The sequence below is a fragment of the Oncorhynchus keta genome, chromosome 27 (assembly GCF_023373465.1).
Source record: "Oncorhynchus keta strain PuntledgeMale-10-30-2019 chromosome 27, Oket_V2, whole genome shotgun sequence".
NCBI classification, from domain to species: Eukaryota; Metazoa; Chordata; class Actinopteri; order Salmoniformes; family Salmonidae; genus Oncorhynchus; species Oncorhynchus keta.
The window spans coordinates 14,561,937-14,578,816 of record NC_068447.1 but is presented as its reverse complement, the minus strand read 5'-3'; the positions used below and the strand labels follow the sequence as shown (position 1 = coordinate 14,578,816).

The 16,880-nt window shown below is 47.0% G+C and overlaps 1 protein-coding gene and 1 long non-coding RNA gene across 4 annotated transcripts in view; both read right to left on the bottom strand.

Annotated features, from left to right (window-relative positions):
* LOC127912582 (uncharacterized) overlaps positions 1–7,055 on the bottom strand; it is an 8,352-nt gene extending 1,297 nt beyond the window's left edge. For 2 of the 3 annotated variants that reach the window (XR_008083319.1, XR_008083321.1), the window contains exon 1: positions 194–236. This is a non-coding gene — a long non-coding RNA (uncharacterized LOC127912582). Of the gene's footprint in view, positions 1–193; positions 237–7,010 lie in introns of those variants that run through there. The other variant, XR_008083320.1, reaches the window with a different exon arrangement.
* Positions 7,056–9,720: 2,665 nt separating this feature from the next.
* si:dkey-32e6.6 (extracellular matrix protein 2) overlaps positions 9,721–16,880 on the bottom strand; it is a 46,742-nt gene continuing 39,582 nt past the window's right edge. The window contains exon 10 of the mRNA XM_052481792.1: positions 9,721–10,268. Within this exon, the coding sequence (XP_052337752.1) occupies positions 10,094–10,268 (175 nt within the window). The 3' untranslated portion in view covers positions 9,721–10,093. The remainder of the gene's footprint in view (positions 10,269–16,880) is intronic.

Here is a 16,880-nt window from a genome sequence, read left to right as displayed (position 1 = left end):
CCCTTTCACATACTGTACTCACCTCTCTCCCTTTCACATACTGTACTCACCTCTCTCCCTCTCACATACTGTACTCACCTCTCTCCCTTTCACATACTGTACTCACCTCTCTCCCTTTCACATACTGTACTCACCTCTCTCCCTTTCACATACTGTACTCACCTCTCTCCCTCCCTTCACATACTGTACTCACCTCCCTCCCTTTCACATACTGTACTCACCTCTCTCCCTTTCACATACTGTACTCACTTCTCTCCCTCTCACATACTGTACTCACCTCTCTCCCTCCCTTCACATACTGTACCACTTCTCTCCCTTTCACATACTGTACTCACCTCTCTCCTCTTCCTTTCACATACTGTACTCACCTTCCTCCATTTCACATTCTGTACTCACCTCTCTCCCTTTCACATACTGTACTCACTTCTCTCCCTTTCACATACTGTACTCACTTCTCTCCCTTTCACATACTGTACTCACCTCTCTCTCCCTTTCACATACTGTACTCACCTCTCTCCCTTTCACATACTGTACTCACCTCTCTCCCTCCCTTTCACATACTGTACTCACTTCTCTCCCTTTCACATACTGTACTCACCTCTCTCCTTTCACATACTGTACTCTCCCTTTCACATACTGTACTCACTTCTCTCCCTTTCACATACTGTACTCACCTCTCTCTCCCTTTCACATACTGTACTCACCTCTCTCTCCCTTTCACATACTGTACTCACCTCTCTCTCTCCCTTTCACATACTGTACTCACCTCTCTCCCTTTCACATACTGTACTCACCTCTCTCCCTCCCTTTCACATACTGTACTCACCTCTCTCCCTTTCACATACTGTACTCACCTCTCTCCCTCCCTTTCACATACTGTACTCACCTCTCTCTCCCTTTCACATACTGTACTCACCTCTCTCTCTCCCTTTCACATACTGTACTCACCTCTCTCCCTTTCACATACTGTACTCTCTCCCTTTCACATACTGTACTCACCTCTCTCCCTCCCTTTCACATACTGTATTCACCTCCCACTCTCCCTTTCACATACTGTACTCACCTCTCTCCCTTCCTTTCACATACTGTACTCACCTCTCTCTCTCCCTTTCACATACTGTACTCACTTCTCTCCATTTCACATACTGTACTCACCTCTCTCCCTTTCACACACTGTACTCACCTCTCTCCCTTTCACATACTATACTCACCTCTCTCCCTCTCTTTCACATACTGTACTCACCTTCCTCCATTTCACATTCTGTACTCATCTCTCTCCCTTTCACATACTGTACTCACTTCTCTCCATTTCACATACTGTACTCACCTCTCTCCCTTTCACACACTGTACTCACCTCTCTCCCTTTCACATACTATACTCACCTCTCTCCCTCTCTTTCACATACTGTACTCACCTTCCTCCCATTTCACATTCTGTACTCACCTCTCTCCCTTTCACATACTGTACTCACTTCTCTCCCTTTCACATACTGTACTCACATATACTGTACTCACCTCTCTCTCTCCCTTTCACATACTGTACTCACCTCTCCCTTTCACATACTGTACTCACCTGTCTCTCCCTTTCACATACTGTACTCACCTCTCCCTTTCACATACTCCCTCTCTTCTCACATACTGTACTCACCTCTCTCCCCATTTCACATACTGTACTCACTTCTCTCCCTTTCACATACTGTAATCACATCATCTTTCACATACTGTACTCACCTCTCCCCTTTCACATACTGTACTCACTTCTCTCCCTTTCACATACTGTACTCACCTCTCTCCCTTTCACATACTGTACTCCCTTCTCCCTCCCTTTCACATACTGTACTCACCTCTCTCCCTTTCACATACTGTACTCACCTCTCTCCCTCTCACATCTGTACTCACTTTCACATACTGTACTCACCTTCTCTCTCCCTTTCACATACTGTACTCACCTCTCTCCCCTTTCACATACTGTACTCACCTCTCTCCCTTTCACATACTGTACTCACCTCTCTCCCCTTTCACATACTGTACTCACCTCTCTCTCCCTTTCACATACTGTACTCACCTCTCCCTCTTTCACATACTGTACTCACCTTCTCTCCCTTTCACATACTGTACTCACCTCTCTCCCTTTCACATACTGTACTCACCTCTCTCCCTCCCCTTTCACATACTGTACTCACCTCTCTCCTCCCTTTCACATACTGTACTCACCTCTCTCCCTCCCTTTCACATACTGTACTCACCTCTCTCCCTTTCCATACTGTACACATTCTCCCTACATACTGTACACCTCTCTCCCTCCTTTCACATACTGTACTCACCTTCCTCCATTTCACATTCTGTACTCACCTCTCTCCTTTCACATACTGTACTCACCTCTCTCTCCCTTTCACATACTGTACTCACTTCTCTCCATTTCACATACTGTACTCACATACTGTACTCACCTCTCTCCTTTCACATACTATACTCACCTCTCTCCCTCTCTTTCACATACTGTACTCACCTTCCTCCATTTCACATTCTGTACTCACCTCTCTCCCTCACATAGTACTCACTTTCACATACTGTACTCACCTCTCTCCCTTTCACATACTGTACTCACCTCTCTCCCTTTCACATACTGTACTCACCTCTCTCCCTTTTCACATACTGTACTACTCACATCTCCTCTTTCTCTGTACTCACCTTCCCTTTCACATACTGTACTCACTTCTCTCCCTTTCACATACTGTACTCACCTCTCTCTCCCTTTCACATACTGTACTCACCTCTCTCCTTTCACATACTGTACTCACCTCTCTCTCCCTTTCACATACTGTACTCACCTCTCTCCCTTTCACATACTGTACTCACCTCTCTCCCTTTCACATACTGTACTCACTCCTCCTTTCACATACTGTACTCACCTCTCTCCCTTTCACATACTGTACTCACCTCTCTCCCCTTTCACATACTGTACTCACCTCCCTCTCACATACTGTACTCATTTCTTCTCCCCCTTTCACATACTGTACTCACTTTCTCTCCCTTTCACATACTGTACTCACCTCTCTCTCCCTCACATACTCCCTTTCACATACTGTACTCACTCTCTCTCTCTCCCTTTCACATACTGTACTCACCTCTCTCCCTTTCACATACTGTACTCACCTCTCTCTCCCTTTCACATACTGTACTACTTCTCTCCTTTCACATACTGTACTCACTCTCTCCCCTTTCACATACTGTACTCACCTCTCTCTCCCCATTTCACATACTGTACTCACCTCTCTCCCCTTTCACATACTGTACTCACCTCCTCTCTCCCTTTCTCCCTTTCTCACATACTGTACTCACCTCTCTCCCTCTCCCTCCCCTTTCACATACTGTACTCACCTCTCTCCCCCTTTCACATACTGTACTCACCTCTCTCCTCCCTTTCACATACTTACTCACCTCTCTCTCTCCTCACATACTGTACTCTCTCTCCTCCCTTTCACATACTGTACTCACCTCCTCCCTTTCACATACTCCCTCTTCCTCCCTTTCACATACTGTACTCACATACTGTACTCCTCTCTCCCTTTCACATACTGTACTCACCTCTCTCCCTCCTTTCACATACTGTACTCACCTCTCTTCCATTCTGTACTCACATACTGTACTCACCTCTCTCTCCCTTTCACATACTGTACTCACTCTCCCCTTTCATACTGTACTCACCTTCACATACTGTACTCACCTCCCCCATTTCACATACTGTACTCACCTCTCTCCCTCTTTCACATACTGTACTCACCTCTCTCCCCTTTCACATCTGTACCTCTCTCTTTTTCACATACTGTACTCACCTTCTCTCCATTTCACATACTGTACTCACCTCTCTCCCTTTCACACACTGTACTCACTCCTCTCTCCCTTTCACATACTATACTCACCTCTCTCCCTCCCTTTCACATACTGTACTCACCTTCCTCCCTTTCACATACTGTACTCACCTTTCTCCTTTCACATACTGTACTCACTTCTCTCCCTTTCACATACTGTACTCACTTCTCTCCCTTTCACATACTGTACTCACCTTCCCTCCCTTTTCACATACTGTACTCACCTCTCTCTCCCTTTCACATACTGTACTCACCTCTCCTCCCTCTTTTTCACATACTGTACTCACCTTCTCTCCCTTTCACATACTGTACTCACCTCTCCCTCTCCCTTTCACATACTGTACTCACCTCTCACTCTCCTTTCTCCCTTTCACATACTGTACTCACTCTCTCTCCCTTTCACATACTGTACTCACCTCTCTCTCCCTCCTTTCACATACTGTACTCACCTTCTCTCCCTTTCACATACTGTACTCACCTCTCTCTCCCTTTCACATACTGTACTCACTTCTCCCTTTCACATACTGTACTCACCTCTTCTCCCTTTCACATACTGTACTCACCTCTCTCTCCCACCCCACTCTCCCTTTCACATACTGTACTCACCTCTCTCCCTTTCACATACTGTACTCACCTCTCTCCCTTTCTTGTACTCACCTCTCTCTCCCCTTTCACATACTGTACTCACTCTCTCTCCCTTTCACATACTGTACTCACCTCTCTCTCTCCCTTTCACATACTGTACTCACCTCTCTCCCTTTCACATACTGTACTCACCTCTCTCCCTCCCTTTCACATACTGTACTCACTTCTCTCCCTTTCACATACTGTACTCACCTCTCTCCCTTTCACATACTGTACTCACCTCTCTCCCTTTCACATACTGTACTCACCTCTCTCCCTCTCACATACTGTACTCACCTCTCTCCCTTTCACATACTGTACTCACCTCTCTCCCTTTCACATACTGTACTCACCTCTCTCCCTTTCACATACTGTACTCACCTCTCTCCCTTTCACATACTGTACTCACCTCTCTCCCTCCCTTTCACATACTGTACTCACCTCTCTCCCTCCCTTTCACATACTGTACTCACTTCTCTCCCTTTCACATACTGTACTCACCTCTCTCCCTTTCACATACTGTACTCACCTCTCTCTCCCTTTCACATACTGTACTCACCTCTCCCTCCCTTTCACATACTGTACCTTTCACATACTGTACTCACTCTCTCCCTCCCTTTCACATACTGTACTCACTTCTCTCCCTTCCCTTTCACATACTGTACTCACTTCTCTCCCTTTCACATACTGTACTCACCTCTCTCCCTTTCACATACTGTACTCACCTCTCTCCCTCCCTTTCACATACTATACTCACCTCTCTCCCTCCCTTTCACATACTGTACTCACTTCTCTCCCTCTCACATACTGTACTCACCTCTCTCCCCCCCTTCACATACTGTATTCACCTCCCACTCTCCCTTTCACATACTGTACTCACCTCTCTCCCTTCCTTTCACATACTGTACTCACCTCTCTCCCTCCATTTCACATTCTGTACTCACCTCTCTCCCTTTCACATACTGTACTCACTTCTCTCCCTTTCACATACTGTACTCACTTCTCTCCCTTTCACATACTGTACTCACCTCTCTCTCTCCCTTTCACATACTGTACTCACCTCTCTCCCTTTCACATACTGTACTCACTTCTCTCCCTTTCACATACTGTACTCACCTCTCTCTCTCCCTTTCACATTGTACACACCTTTCACACTGTACTCACCTCTCTCCTCCCTTTCACATACTACTCACCTCCCTCCCTTTCACATACTGTACTCACTCCTCCATTTCACATACTGTACTCACCTCTCTCCCTTTCACATACTGTACTCTCTCCTCTCTCCTTCCCCTTTCACATACTGTACTCACTACTGTACTCCCCCCTTTCACATACTGTACTCACCTCTCTCCCTTTCACATACTGTACTCACCTCTCTCCCTTTCACATACTGTACTCACCTCTCTCCCTTTCACATACTGTACTCACCTTCTCTCCTCACATTGTACACATTTCACATACTGTACTCACCTCCTCCCTTTCACATACTGTACTCACCTCTCTCCCTTTCACATCTGTACTCCTTTCTCTCCTCCTCACATACTGTACTCACCTCTCTCCCTTTCACATACTGTACTGTCACTTTCACATCTGTACCTCTCCCCTTTCACATACTGTACTCACCTCTCTCTCTCCCTTCACATACTGTACTCACCTCTCTCTCCCTTTCACATACTGTACTCACCTCTCTCCCTTTCACATACTGTACTCACATACTGTACTCACCTCTCTCCCTTTCACATACTGTACTCACTTCTCTCCCTTTCACATACTGTACTCACCTCTCTCCCTCCCTTTCACATACTGTACTCACCTCTCTCCCTCCCCTTTCACATACTGTACTCACTTTTTTCACATACTCTCCCCTTCCCTTTCACATACTGTACTCACCTCTCTCCCCCTTTCACATACTGTACTCTCCCTTTCTACTCTCTCCCCCCTTTCACATACTGTACTCACCTCTCTCCCTTTCACATACTGTACTCACCTCTCTCCTCCTTTCACATACTGTACTCACCTCTCTCCCTCCCTTTCACATACTGTACTCACCTCTCTCCCTCCATACTTCACATACTGTACTCACCCTCTCCTCCTCCCTTTCACATACTGTACTCACCTCATCTCCTCCTCTCCCTTTCACATACTGTACTCACCTCTCTCTCTCCTTTCACATACTGTACTCACTTCTCTCCTCTCACATACTGTACTCCCTCTCTCCTTTCACATACTGTACATTACCACTCTCCCTCCCCTTTCATCTCTCACCTCTCCTCCCTTTCACATACTGTACTCACCTCTCTCCCACATCTGTACCTCCTCTTTCACATCTGTACCACCCTTCCCTCCCTTTCACATACTGTACTCACCTCTCCTCCCTTTCACATACTGTACTCACCTCTCTCCTCCTTTCACATACTGTACTCACTCTCTCTCCCTCCCCCTTTCACATACTGTACCACCTTCTCCCTTTCACATACTGTACTCACCTCTCTCCCTTTCACATACTGTACTCACCTCTCCCTCCCTTTCACATACTGTACTCACCTCTCTCCCTTTCACATACTGTACTCACCTCTCTCCCTCCCTTTCACATACTGTACTCACCTCTCTCCCTCCACATACTGTACTCACTTTCACATACTGTACTCCCTCTCCCTTTCACATACTGTACTCACCTCTCACTCTCCCTTTCACATACTGTACTCACCTCTCTCCCTCCCTTTCACATACTGTACTCACCTCACATACTGTACTCACCTCTCTCCCTCCCTTTCACATACTGTACTCACCTCTCTCCCTCCCTCCCTTTCACATACTGTACTCACCTCTCTCCCTCCCTTTCACATACTGTACTCACCTCTCTCCCTCTCTCCCTTTCACATACTGTACTCACCTCTCTCCCTCTCTCCCTTTCACATACTGTACTCACCTCTCCTCTCTCCCTTTCACATACTGTACTCACCTCTCTCCCTCCCTCCCTTTCACATACTGTACTCACCTCTCTCTCTCCCTTTCACATACTGTACTCACCTCTCTCCCTCCCTTTCACATACTGTACTCACCTCTCTCCCTCCCTCCCTTTCACATACTGTACTCACCTCTCTCCCTCTCTCCCTTTCACATACTACTCACCTCTCTCCCTCTCTCCCCCTTTCACATACTGTACTCACCTCTCTCCCTCTCCCTGCCTCTCCCCCTCTCCTCTCTCTCTTTCACATACTGTACTCACCTCCTCTCTCTCCCTGCCTCTCCCCCATTACTCACCTCCCCCTCTCTTTCCCTCTCTCCCTTTCACATACTATTCTCACCTCCTCTCTCTCTCTCTCTCTCCCCTCTCATATACTATATTCACCTCCTCTCTACCTCCCCAACTCTCTCTCTCCCGCATATTATACTCACCTCACCCCTCTCCCTTTCTATACTCACCTCCTCTCTACCTCCCTCTCCACCTCTTCTCTCTCTGGTAAGGGTGGTGTGTATGTAACAGTAGTGCCCGTGGAGGTCCTTCTGTTCTTCATTTAAACCCTGACAGAGAACTGCTTATGAAACGCAATGCCTCAACTTTGCCAGAGCAATTGCACCGCCTGTATTTTTCTATTTAACCTTTATTTAACTAGGCAAGTCAGTTAAGAACAAATTCTTATTTACAATGACGGCCTACCCCGGCCAAACCCGGACGGCGCTGGGCCAATTGTGCGCCGCCCTATGGGATTTCCAATCACAACTGGATGTGACACAGCCTGGATTTGAACCAGGGACTGTGTTGACGCATCTTGCACTGAGATGCAGTGCTTAGACCGCTGCGCCACTCAGGAGCCTGTAAAGCAATTTACATTTATTTCATGGCCACGACAGTATATGTGGATTCTGATCATTTGTTATGTAAATTATATAATTTATGCACACACTCACACATGCATGAAAACACACACAGCTCAGCTAGGATGTCCTACAACTGGGGAGCACAGGCAGAAGAATGGGTCATTGTGAACTTCTTTATAACTGTTGAATACATGTGAGAGAGAGAGAGAGGGGGAGGGAAAACAACCGAAAGAACAGATTCGTAAAGTCACTTTGTCAATAAGGTTGGCAGGACACCAGGGCTCCTGCGGCTTCAGTTCCCAAATAGGAGAGCAGCTCAGAACCCACTCCAGCTGTCCAACTCCCTCTGTCTCTCTCCTCCCTTCTCACTCTCCTTTACTGCCCACTTAACTCTCTGTGAGAGAATACTGCTCCAGTTCTGAACTCAGAACACATCTCCTCTCTTCCCTCCTATCTTCACTCTCCTCTGCCTCCTCTCCTCTGCCCTCCTCTCCTCCTCTCCTCTGCCCTCCTCTCCTCCGCTCTTTCTCTCCTCTGCCCTCCTCTGCCTTGCTCTCCTCCTCTCTTCTACCCTCCTCTCATCCTCTTCTCCTCTGCCCTCCTCTCCTCCTCTCCTCCTCTGCCATCCTCCTCCTCTGCCCTCCTCTCCTCTTCTGCCCTCGTTTCCTCCTCTCCTCCTCTGACCTCCTCTCCTCTTCTGCCCTCTTCTCCTCTCCTCTGCTCCTCCTCTGACCTCCTCTCCTCCTCTCCCTCGTTTCCTCCTCTCCTCCTCGGACCTCCTCTCCTCTTCTGCCCTCTTCTCCTCCTCTCTTCTGCCCTCTTCTCCTCCTCTCCTCCTTTCCTCCTCTGACCTCTTCTCCTCTTCTGCCCTGCTCTCCTCCTCTGCCCACCTCTCCTCCTCCTCAGCCCTCTCCTCCTCTGCCCTCCTATACAGTGTATTTGTATTCTCTCAACAGGGCAGCTAGTCTGAACAGCTCCCTCTTTCTGGTTTTTCTATGTTCATGTCTCTCTCTTTCCCCTTTTCCCTCTTTCTCTCCAGCTGCTAACACAAATAATGAATCCTGCTCACACACTCCCTGCCTCTAACCCTCTCTGACGTGCACAAACACACACGCACACATACACACAGACATAAAGGTGCACACACACACAAACTGTCTTGCGCCCTTCCTCCAACACAAACACACTCCCATCCACCACGTGCCACAGAGAAATGATGCCATCCCTGTCAGCTCAGACACACAGAGAAAGACTCCCTCCCCAACCCTAACCCTGCCACCCAGGCTGACCTGACCTTCTATGTTTTCACATGACAGGACGCGTCAGATGCTGCAGGAGATGTTTATATGGCTGGACTCAGGGTGGAGAACATGTATGATGTTTATATTCTTTCCCAATGTTCCCTCAGATCTCCCACTGACACTGTAACCCTGTTACCCCTGGTATACGTCTAACCTGCCCCAAGACTAACCTCCCCCAGACCCTTAAATACACAGGTTGGAATAGCTGTTATTTAATATTGTCTCTCAACCGCTAGAGCATTTTCATACACAGACATCAGTAGTTTCATTTCTGTTCGAGTAAGGTAACACAACTGTACTGGTACGAATTAGTATCTTTATCATCATCATCATCATCATCATCGACTGTGACATCACAAACACGAGTTTACATACATGACGAGATGACATAGGTGATTAGTGAAGAAAGGGAGGTGGGGAAATAGGGAGGTTTAATGATGGTTCAGTGGAACATCTATACATGGAGAAGCTGGTCTACACTTCGTGTATGTGTTCCTGGGGCTGTGTGACCACACTACTAGGGTCTTGAATACAGTTGAAGGTAGTGGAGGGGATGTCTTCTTCTATAAGGTTGTTCTCCAGGTGGAGAGAGGCCAGGGCCGAACGCACCGCCACACGAGAGTGACACACCGACCCCACCGCCACAGACCTGCGAGCAACACACACAGTGTAAAAACATTATTTAATGTGTACTCTTGTGAATACGTGTCTGTCCTTGTCTGACGGCCCCTCTGGGCACCCTGCCAAAACAATCATTCTGATTGGATAATTAGCCTGAGATTAGTTCTGTGCTCTAACAGGACGGCAACGTGAGTTCACTCACTGATACTGGGCTCTGTGATTGGTTCTTACATAGCCTCAGGGAGAGGGCAGTGCCAGACGAACTCAACTGATCCTGACGCTGTGGTCGCTTCAGTCTGAGGTTTTCCTTTGATTTATTGTGGTAATAGCTAAAGCCATCATGGTCTTAATATACTCAAACCTGATGTTACATTTATACAGTACCAGTCAAGAATTTGGACAGACCTACTCATTTATATATTTGTACTACTTTGAATACACAGTGAATACATCAAAACTATGAAATTACACATATGGAATCATGCAGTAACCAAAAAAGTGTTAAACAAATCAAAATATATTTTATATTTGAGGTTCTTCAAAGTAGCCACCCTTTGCCTTGATGACAGCTTTGCACATTCTTGGCATTCTCTCAACCAGCTTCATGAGGTAGTCACCTGGAATGCATTTAAATTAACAGGTGTAGCTTGTTAAAAGTTCATTTGTGTTTTTAATGCATTTGAGCCAATCAGTTGTGTTGTGACAATGTAGGGGTGGTATACAGAATATAGCCCTATTTGGTAAAAGACCAAGTCCATATTATGGCAAGAACAGCTCAAATAAGCAAAGAGAAACAACAGTCCATCATTACTTAAGACATGAAGGTCTGTCAATACGTACATTTTCAAGAGCTTTTAAAGATTTTTCAAGTGCAGTCGCAAAAACCATCAAGCACTACAATGAAACTGGCTCTCATGAGGACCGCCACAGGAAAGGAAGACACAGAGTTACCTCTGCTGCAGAGGATAAGTTCGTTAGTTACCAGCCTCAGAAATTGCAGTCCAAATAAATGCTTCACAGAGTTCAAGTAACAGACACATCTCAACATCAACTGTTCAGAGGAGACTGTGTGAATCAGGCCTTCATGGTCGAATTGCTGCAAAGTAAGCACTACTAAAAGACACCAATAAGAAGAGGAGACTTGCTTGGGCCAAGAAACACGACAGGAGGAAATCTGGTCTGATGAGTACAAATTTGAGATTTTTGGTACCAACTGCCGTGTCTTTGTGAGACGCAGAGTAGGTGAATGGATGATCTCTGCATGTGTAGTTCTCACCGTGAAGCATGGAGGAAGAGGTGTGATAGTGCTTTGCTGGTGATACTATCGTGATTTATTCCGAATTTAAGGCACACTTAACCAGCATGGTTACCACAGCATTCTGCAGCGATACGCCATCCCATCTGGTTTGTGCTTTGTGGGACAGTCATTTGTTTTTCAACAGGACAATGACCCAACACACCTCCAAGCTATATAAGGGCTATTTGACCAAAAAGGAGATGGATGGAGTGCTGCATCAGATGACCTGGCCTCCACAATCACCCGACCTCAACCCAATATTTTTTTATTTCACCTTCATTTATCCAGGTAGGCCAGTTGAGAACAAGTTCTCAATTACAACTGCGACCTGGCCAAGATAAAGCAAAGTAGTGTGACACAAACTACAACACAGAGTTACACATGGAATAAACATACAGTCAATAACACAATAGAAACAAATCTATATACGTTGTGTACAAATGAGGTAAGATTAGGGAGATAAGGCAATAAATAGGCCATTGTGGCGAAGTAAATACAATTTAGCAATTAAACACTGGAGTGATAGATGTGCAGAAGATGAATGTGCAAGTAGAGGTTCAGGGCTGCAAAAGAGAAAAAAAATAACAATATGGGGATGAAGTAGTTGGATGGGCTATTTACAGATGGGCTATGTACAGGTGCAATGATCTGTGAGCTGCTCTGACAACTGATGCTTAACGTTTGTGAGGGAGATATGAGTCTCCAGCTTCAGTGATTTTTTGCAGTCATTGGTAGCAGAGAACTGGAAGGAAAGGCAGCCAAAGTAGAAAATGGTGACCAGTGAAATATACCTGCTGGTGCTACTGGTGGGTGCTGCTATGGTGACCAGTGAGCTGAGATAAGGCGGGGCTTTACTTAGCAAAGACTTATAAATGACCTGGAGCCAGTTGGTTTGGCGACGAATATGAAGCGAGGGCCAACCAACGAGAGCATACTGTACAGGTCTCAGTGGTGGGTAGTATATGGGGCTTTGGTGACAAAACGGATGGAACTGTGATAGACTGCATCCAATTTGCTGAGTAGAGTGTTGGAGGCTATTTTGTAAATGACATTGCCGAAGTCAATGCATGAGTGAAGGATGCTTTGTTGTGAAATAGGAAGCCAATTCTAGATTTAATTTTGGATTGGAGATGCTTAATGTGAGTCTGGAAGGAGAATTTGCAGTCTAGCCAGACAACTAGGTATTTGTAGTTGTCCACATATTCTAAGTCAGAAGCGTCCAGAGTAGTGATATTGGATGGGTGGGGCGGCGATCGGTTGAAGAGCATGCATTTAGTTTTACTTGCATTTAAGAGCAGTTGGAGGCCACGGAAGGAGAGTTGTATGGCATGAAGGAGAGTTGTATGGCATTGAAGCTCTTCTGGAGGTTAGTTAACACATTGTCCAAAGAAGGGCCAGAAGTATACAGAATGGTGTAGTCTGCGTAGAGGTGGATCAGAGAATCACCAGCAGCAAGAGCGACATCATTGATGCATACCGAGAAAAGAGTCGCCCCATGAATTGAACCTTGTGGCACCCCCAGAGACTGCCAGACATCCGGACAGCAGGCCCTCCGATTTGACACACTGACCTATGTCTGAGAAGTAGTTTGTAAACCAGGCGAGGCAATCATTTGAGAAGCCAAGGCTGTTGAGTCTGCCGATAAGAATGTGGTGACTGACAGAGTCAAAAGCCTTTGCCAGGTCGATCAATACGGCTGCACAGTATTGTCTTTTATCGATGGTGGTTATGATATTGTTTAGGACCTTGAGCGTGGCTGAGGTGCACCCATGACCAGCTCCGAAACCAGATTGCATAGCAGAGAAGGTACGGTGGGAATCGAAATGGTCGGTGATCTGTTTGTTAACTTGACTTTCGAAGACCTTAGAGAGGCAGGGTAGGATAGATATAGGTCTGTAACAGTTTGGGTCAAGAGTGTCTCCCCCTTTGAAGAGGGGGACAACCCCCTCAGCGTTCCAATTTTTGGGGATCTCAAAGAGAGGTTGAACAGGCTAGTAATAGGGTTTGCAACAATTGCGGTGGATAATTTTGAAAAGAGAAGGTCCAGATTGTCTAGCCCTGCTGATTTGTAGGGGTCCAGATTTTGCAACTCTTTCAGAACATCAGTTATCTGAATTTGGGTGAAGGACAAATGGAGGAGGCTTGAGCAAGTTGCTGTGGGGGGTGCAGGGCTGTTGCCTGGGGTAGGGGTAGCCAGGTGGAAAGCATGGCCAGCCGTATAATTTTATTTATTGAAATTCTCAATTATCGTGGATTTATCAGTGGGGACAGTGTTTCCTAGCCTCAGTGCAGTGGGCAGCTGGGAGGAGGTGTTCTTATTCTCAATGGACTTTACAGTGTCCCAGAACTTTTTGGAGTTTGTGCTACAGGATGCAAATTTATGTTTGAAAAAGCTAGCCTTTGCTTTCCTAACTGCATGTTCCTAACTTCTCTGAAAAGTTGCATATCGCGGGGGCTATTCGATGCTAATACGGTACGCCGCAGGATGTTTTTGTGCTGGTCAAGGGCAGTCAGGTCTGGAGTGAACCAAGGGCTATATCTGTTCCTGGTTCTACATTTTTTGAATGGGGCATGCTTATTTAGGATGGTGAGGAAAGAACTTTTAAAGAATAACCAGGGATCCTCTACTGATGGAATGAGGTCAATATCCTTCCAGGATACCCGGGCCAGGTTGATTAGAAAGGCTTGCTCGCTGAAGTGTTTTAGGAAGCGTTTGACAGTGATGAGGGGTGGCCGTTTGACTGCAGACCCATTACGGATGCAGGCAATGAGGCAGTGATCACTGAGATCCTGGTTGAAGACAGCAGAGGTGTATTTAGAGGGCAGGTTGGTCAGGAGGATATCTATGAGGGTGCCCGTGTTTACCTGATTTGAGGTGGTACCTGGTTCATTGAAAGTTTGTGTAAGATTGAGGGCATCTAGCTAATATTGTAGGACGGCCGGTGTGTTAAACATGTCCCAGTTTAGGTCACCTAACAGTACAAGCTCTGGAGATAGATGGTGGACAATCAATTCACATATGGTGTCCAGGGCACAGCTGGGGGCTGAAGGTGGCCTATAACAAGCAGCAACGGTGAGAGACTTGTTTCTGGAAAGGTGGAGTTTTAGAAGTAGAAACTCAAATTGTTTGGGCACAGACTTAGATAGTATGACATAACTCTGCAGGCTGTCTCTGCAGTAGATTGCAACTCCGCCCCCTTTGGCAATTCTATCTTGTCGGAAAATGTTATAGTAGGGGTTGATTTTTGGTTGCCTTTCTAAACCAGGATTCAGACACGGCTAGGACATCCTGGTTGGCAGACTGTGCTAAAGCAGTGAATAAAACAAACTTAGGGAGGAGGCTTCTAATGTTAACATGCCTGAAACAAAGGCTTTTACGGTTACAGAAGTCAACAAATGAGAGCGCCTGGAGAATGGGAGTGGAGCTAAGCACTGCAGGTCCTGGATTAACCTCTACATCACCAGAGGAACAGAGTAGGATAAGGGTACGGCTAAAGGCTATAAGAACTGGTCGTCTAGTGCGCTCGGAACAGAGAGTAAAAGGAGCAGATTTCTGGGCACGGAAGACTAGATTCAAGGTATAATGTACAGACAGGGGTATGGTAGGATGTGAATACAGTGGAGGTAAACCTAGGCATTGAGTGACGATGAGAGAGGTTCTGTCTCTAGAGACACCATTTAAACCAGGTGAGGTCACCACATGTGTGGGAGGTGGAACAAAAGGGCTAGCTAAGGCATATTGAGCAGGGCTGGAGGCTCTACAGTGAAATAAGACAATCACTAACCAAAATAGCAATGGACAAGGCATATTGACATTAGGGAGAGGCATGCATAGCAGACTCATCATAGGGACCAGTGAGTAGCTAGGCGAGCTGGTGACACGGCGATTCAGACAGCTAGCGGGCCAGGGCGAGCAGGCTAGCAGAATGGTCTTAGGGGGGGGGGGGCGTCGCGATGAAAGAGTCTTGTAGCCCCCTTGGACGGTTACGTCGGCAGACCAGTTGTGATGGATCAGCAGGGTTCTGTGTAGACAGTAAAAGGTTCCAGGCCAATTGGCAAAATAGGTATTGTAGCCCAAGAAATTGGCTGATGGACCTCTTCAGCTAACAGTCTGATATGCTCTTGACAGCTAGCAGGGTAAGGCTAGCAGGCTAGTGGATGGTCCATCAGGGGAAGTCGCGACAAAGGAGCCTGTTGAAACCCCCTCGGGCGGATTACGTCGGTAGACCAGTCGTGATGGATTGGCGGGGCACTGTGTCGGCAGTAAAAGGGGTCCAGGCCAATTGACAAAATAGGTATTGTAGCCCAAGAAGTGGCTGCTGGACCTCTTCAGCTAGCCGGGAGATGGGCCTAGCACCAGGCTAGTTCCCGGCTAACTGGTGCTTGCTTCGGGATAGAGACGTTAGCCTGGAGTAGCCACTCAGATAGCAGCTAGCTAGCTGCGCTGATCCAGGTGAAAAGGTTCAGAGCTTGCGGTATGATGAGGAGATGTGGAGAAAAAGCAGTCCGATATGCTCTGGGTTGAATCGCGCTGTGGATACTTGCAGGAGTTGACTGGGCTACGGTTAGCTGATGACCGCTGGCAGTGGCTAACTGACTACCAGCTAGTAGCTAGTTAGCTGGCTAGCTTCTGTTAGGGGTTCCGGTTCGTGTTAATGGACAGTCCAGCAGGCATCAGCTGTGTGGCCGAGTGATCATAGGGTCCATTGAGCAGCACTAGATGAAATAGGGAACAGTTCGGTAGTCGATTACTACGTTGAGCAAGCGGGAGACACAGCGTTTGGGGCTAGCAGATGGATCATCACCAAACATCCTCGACGCAGAGGCCGGTTGAGAGCACATCGACCGAGTTACATCAGCAGACCTGCAGACCAGTCGTGATGGATCGGCGGGGCACCGTGTCGACAAAGAGTCCAGGCCAATTTGTAAGAGAAGTGTTGTAGTTGGTGTACTTCGTTTGCTAGCCGGGAGATGGGCCTAGCTCGGGGCAAACTGTTGCATGCTTCTGGACAAGGGCGTTAGCCAAAAATAGCTCCTCTGTAGCAACTAGCTAGCTGCGAAGATCTGGTGTAATGGTCCAGAGCTTGCGGCAGGAGTCCGGTGGTGTAGTGGAAAAAGCAGTCCAATATGCTCATGGCTAGTATCGCTCTGTGCAGACCGGCAGGTGTTACCCGGGTTACCTAGGCTAGAGTCCGAGCTAAAGGTAAAGACCGCTAGCAGTGGCTAACAATGACTAAATAGGTAGTAGCTAATTAGTTGGCTAGCTACTGATGGAGGTTCCAGTTATAAGGTCTAAAAAAAATAGCTGATCCGTACCACATTGGGTGAGGCGGGTTGCAGGAA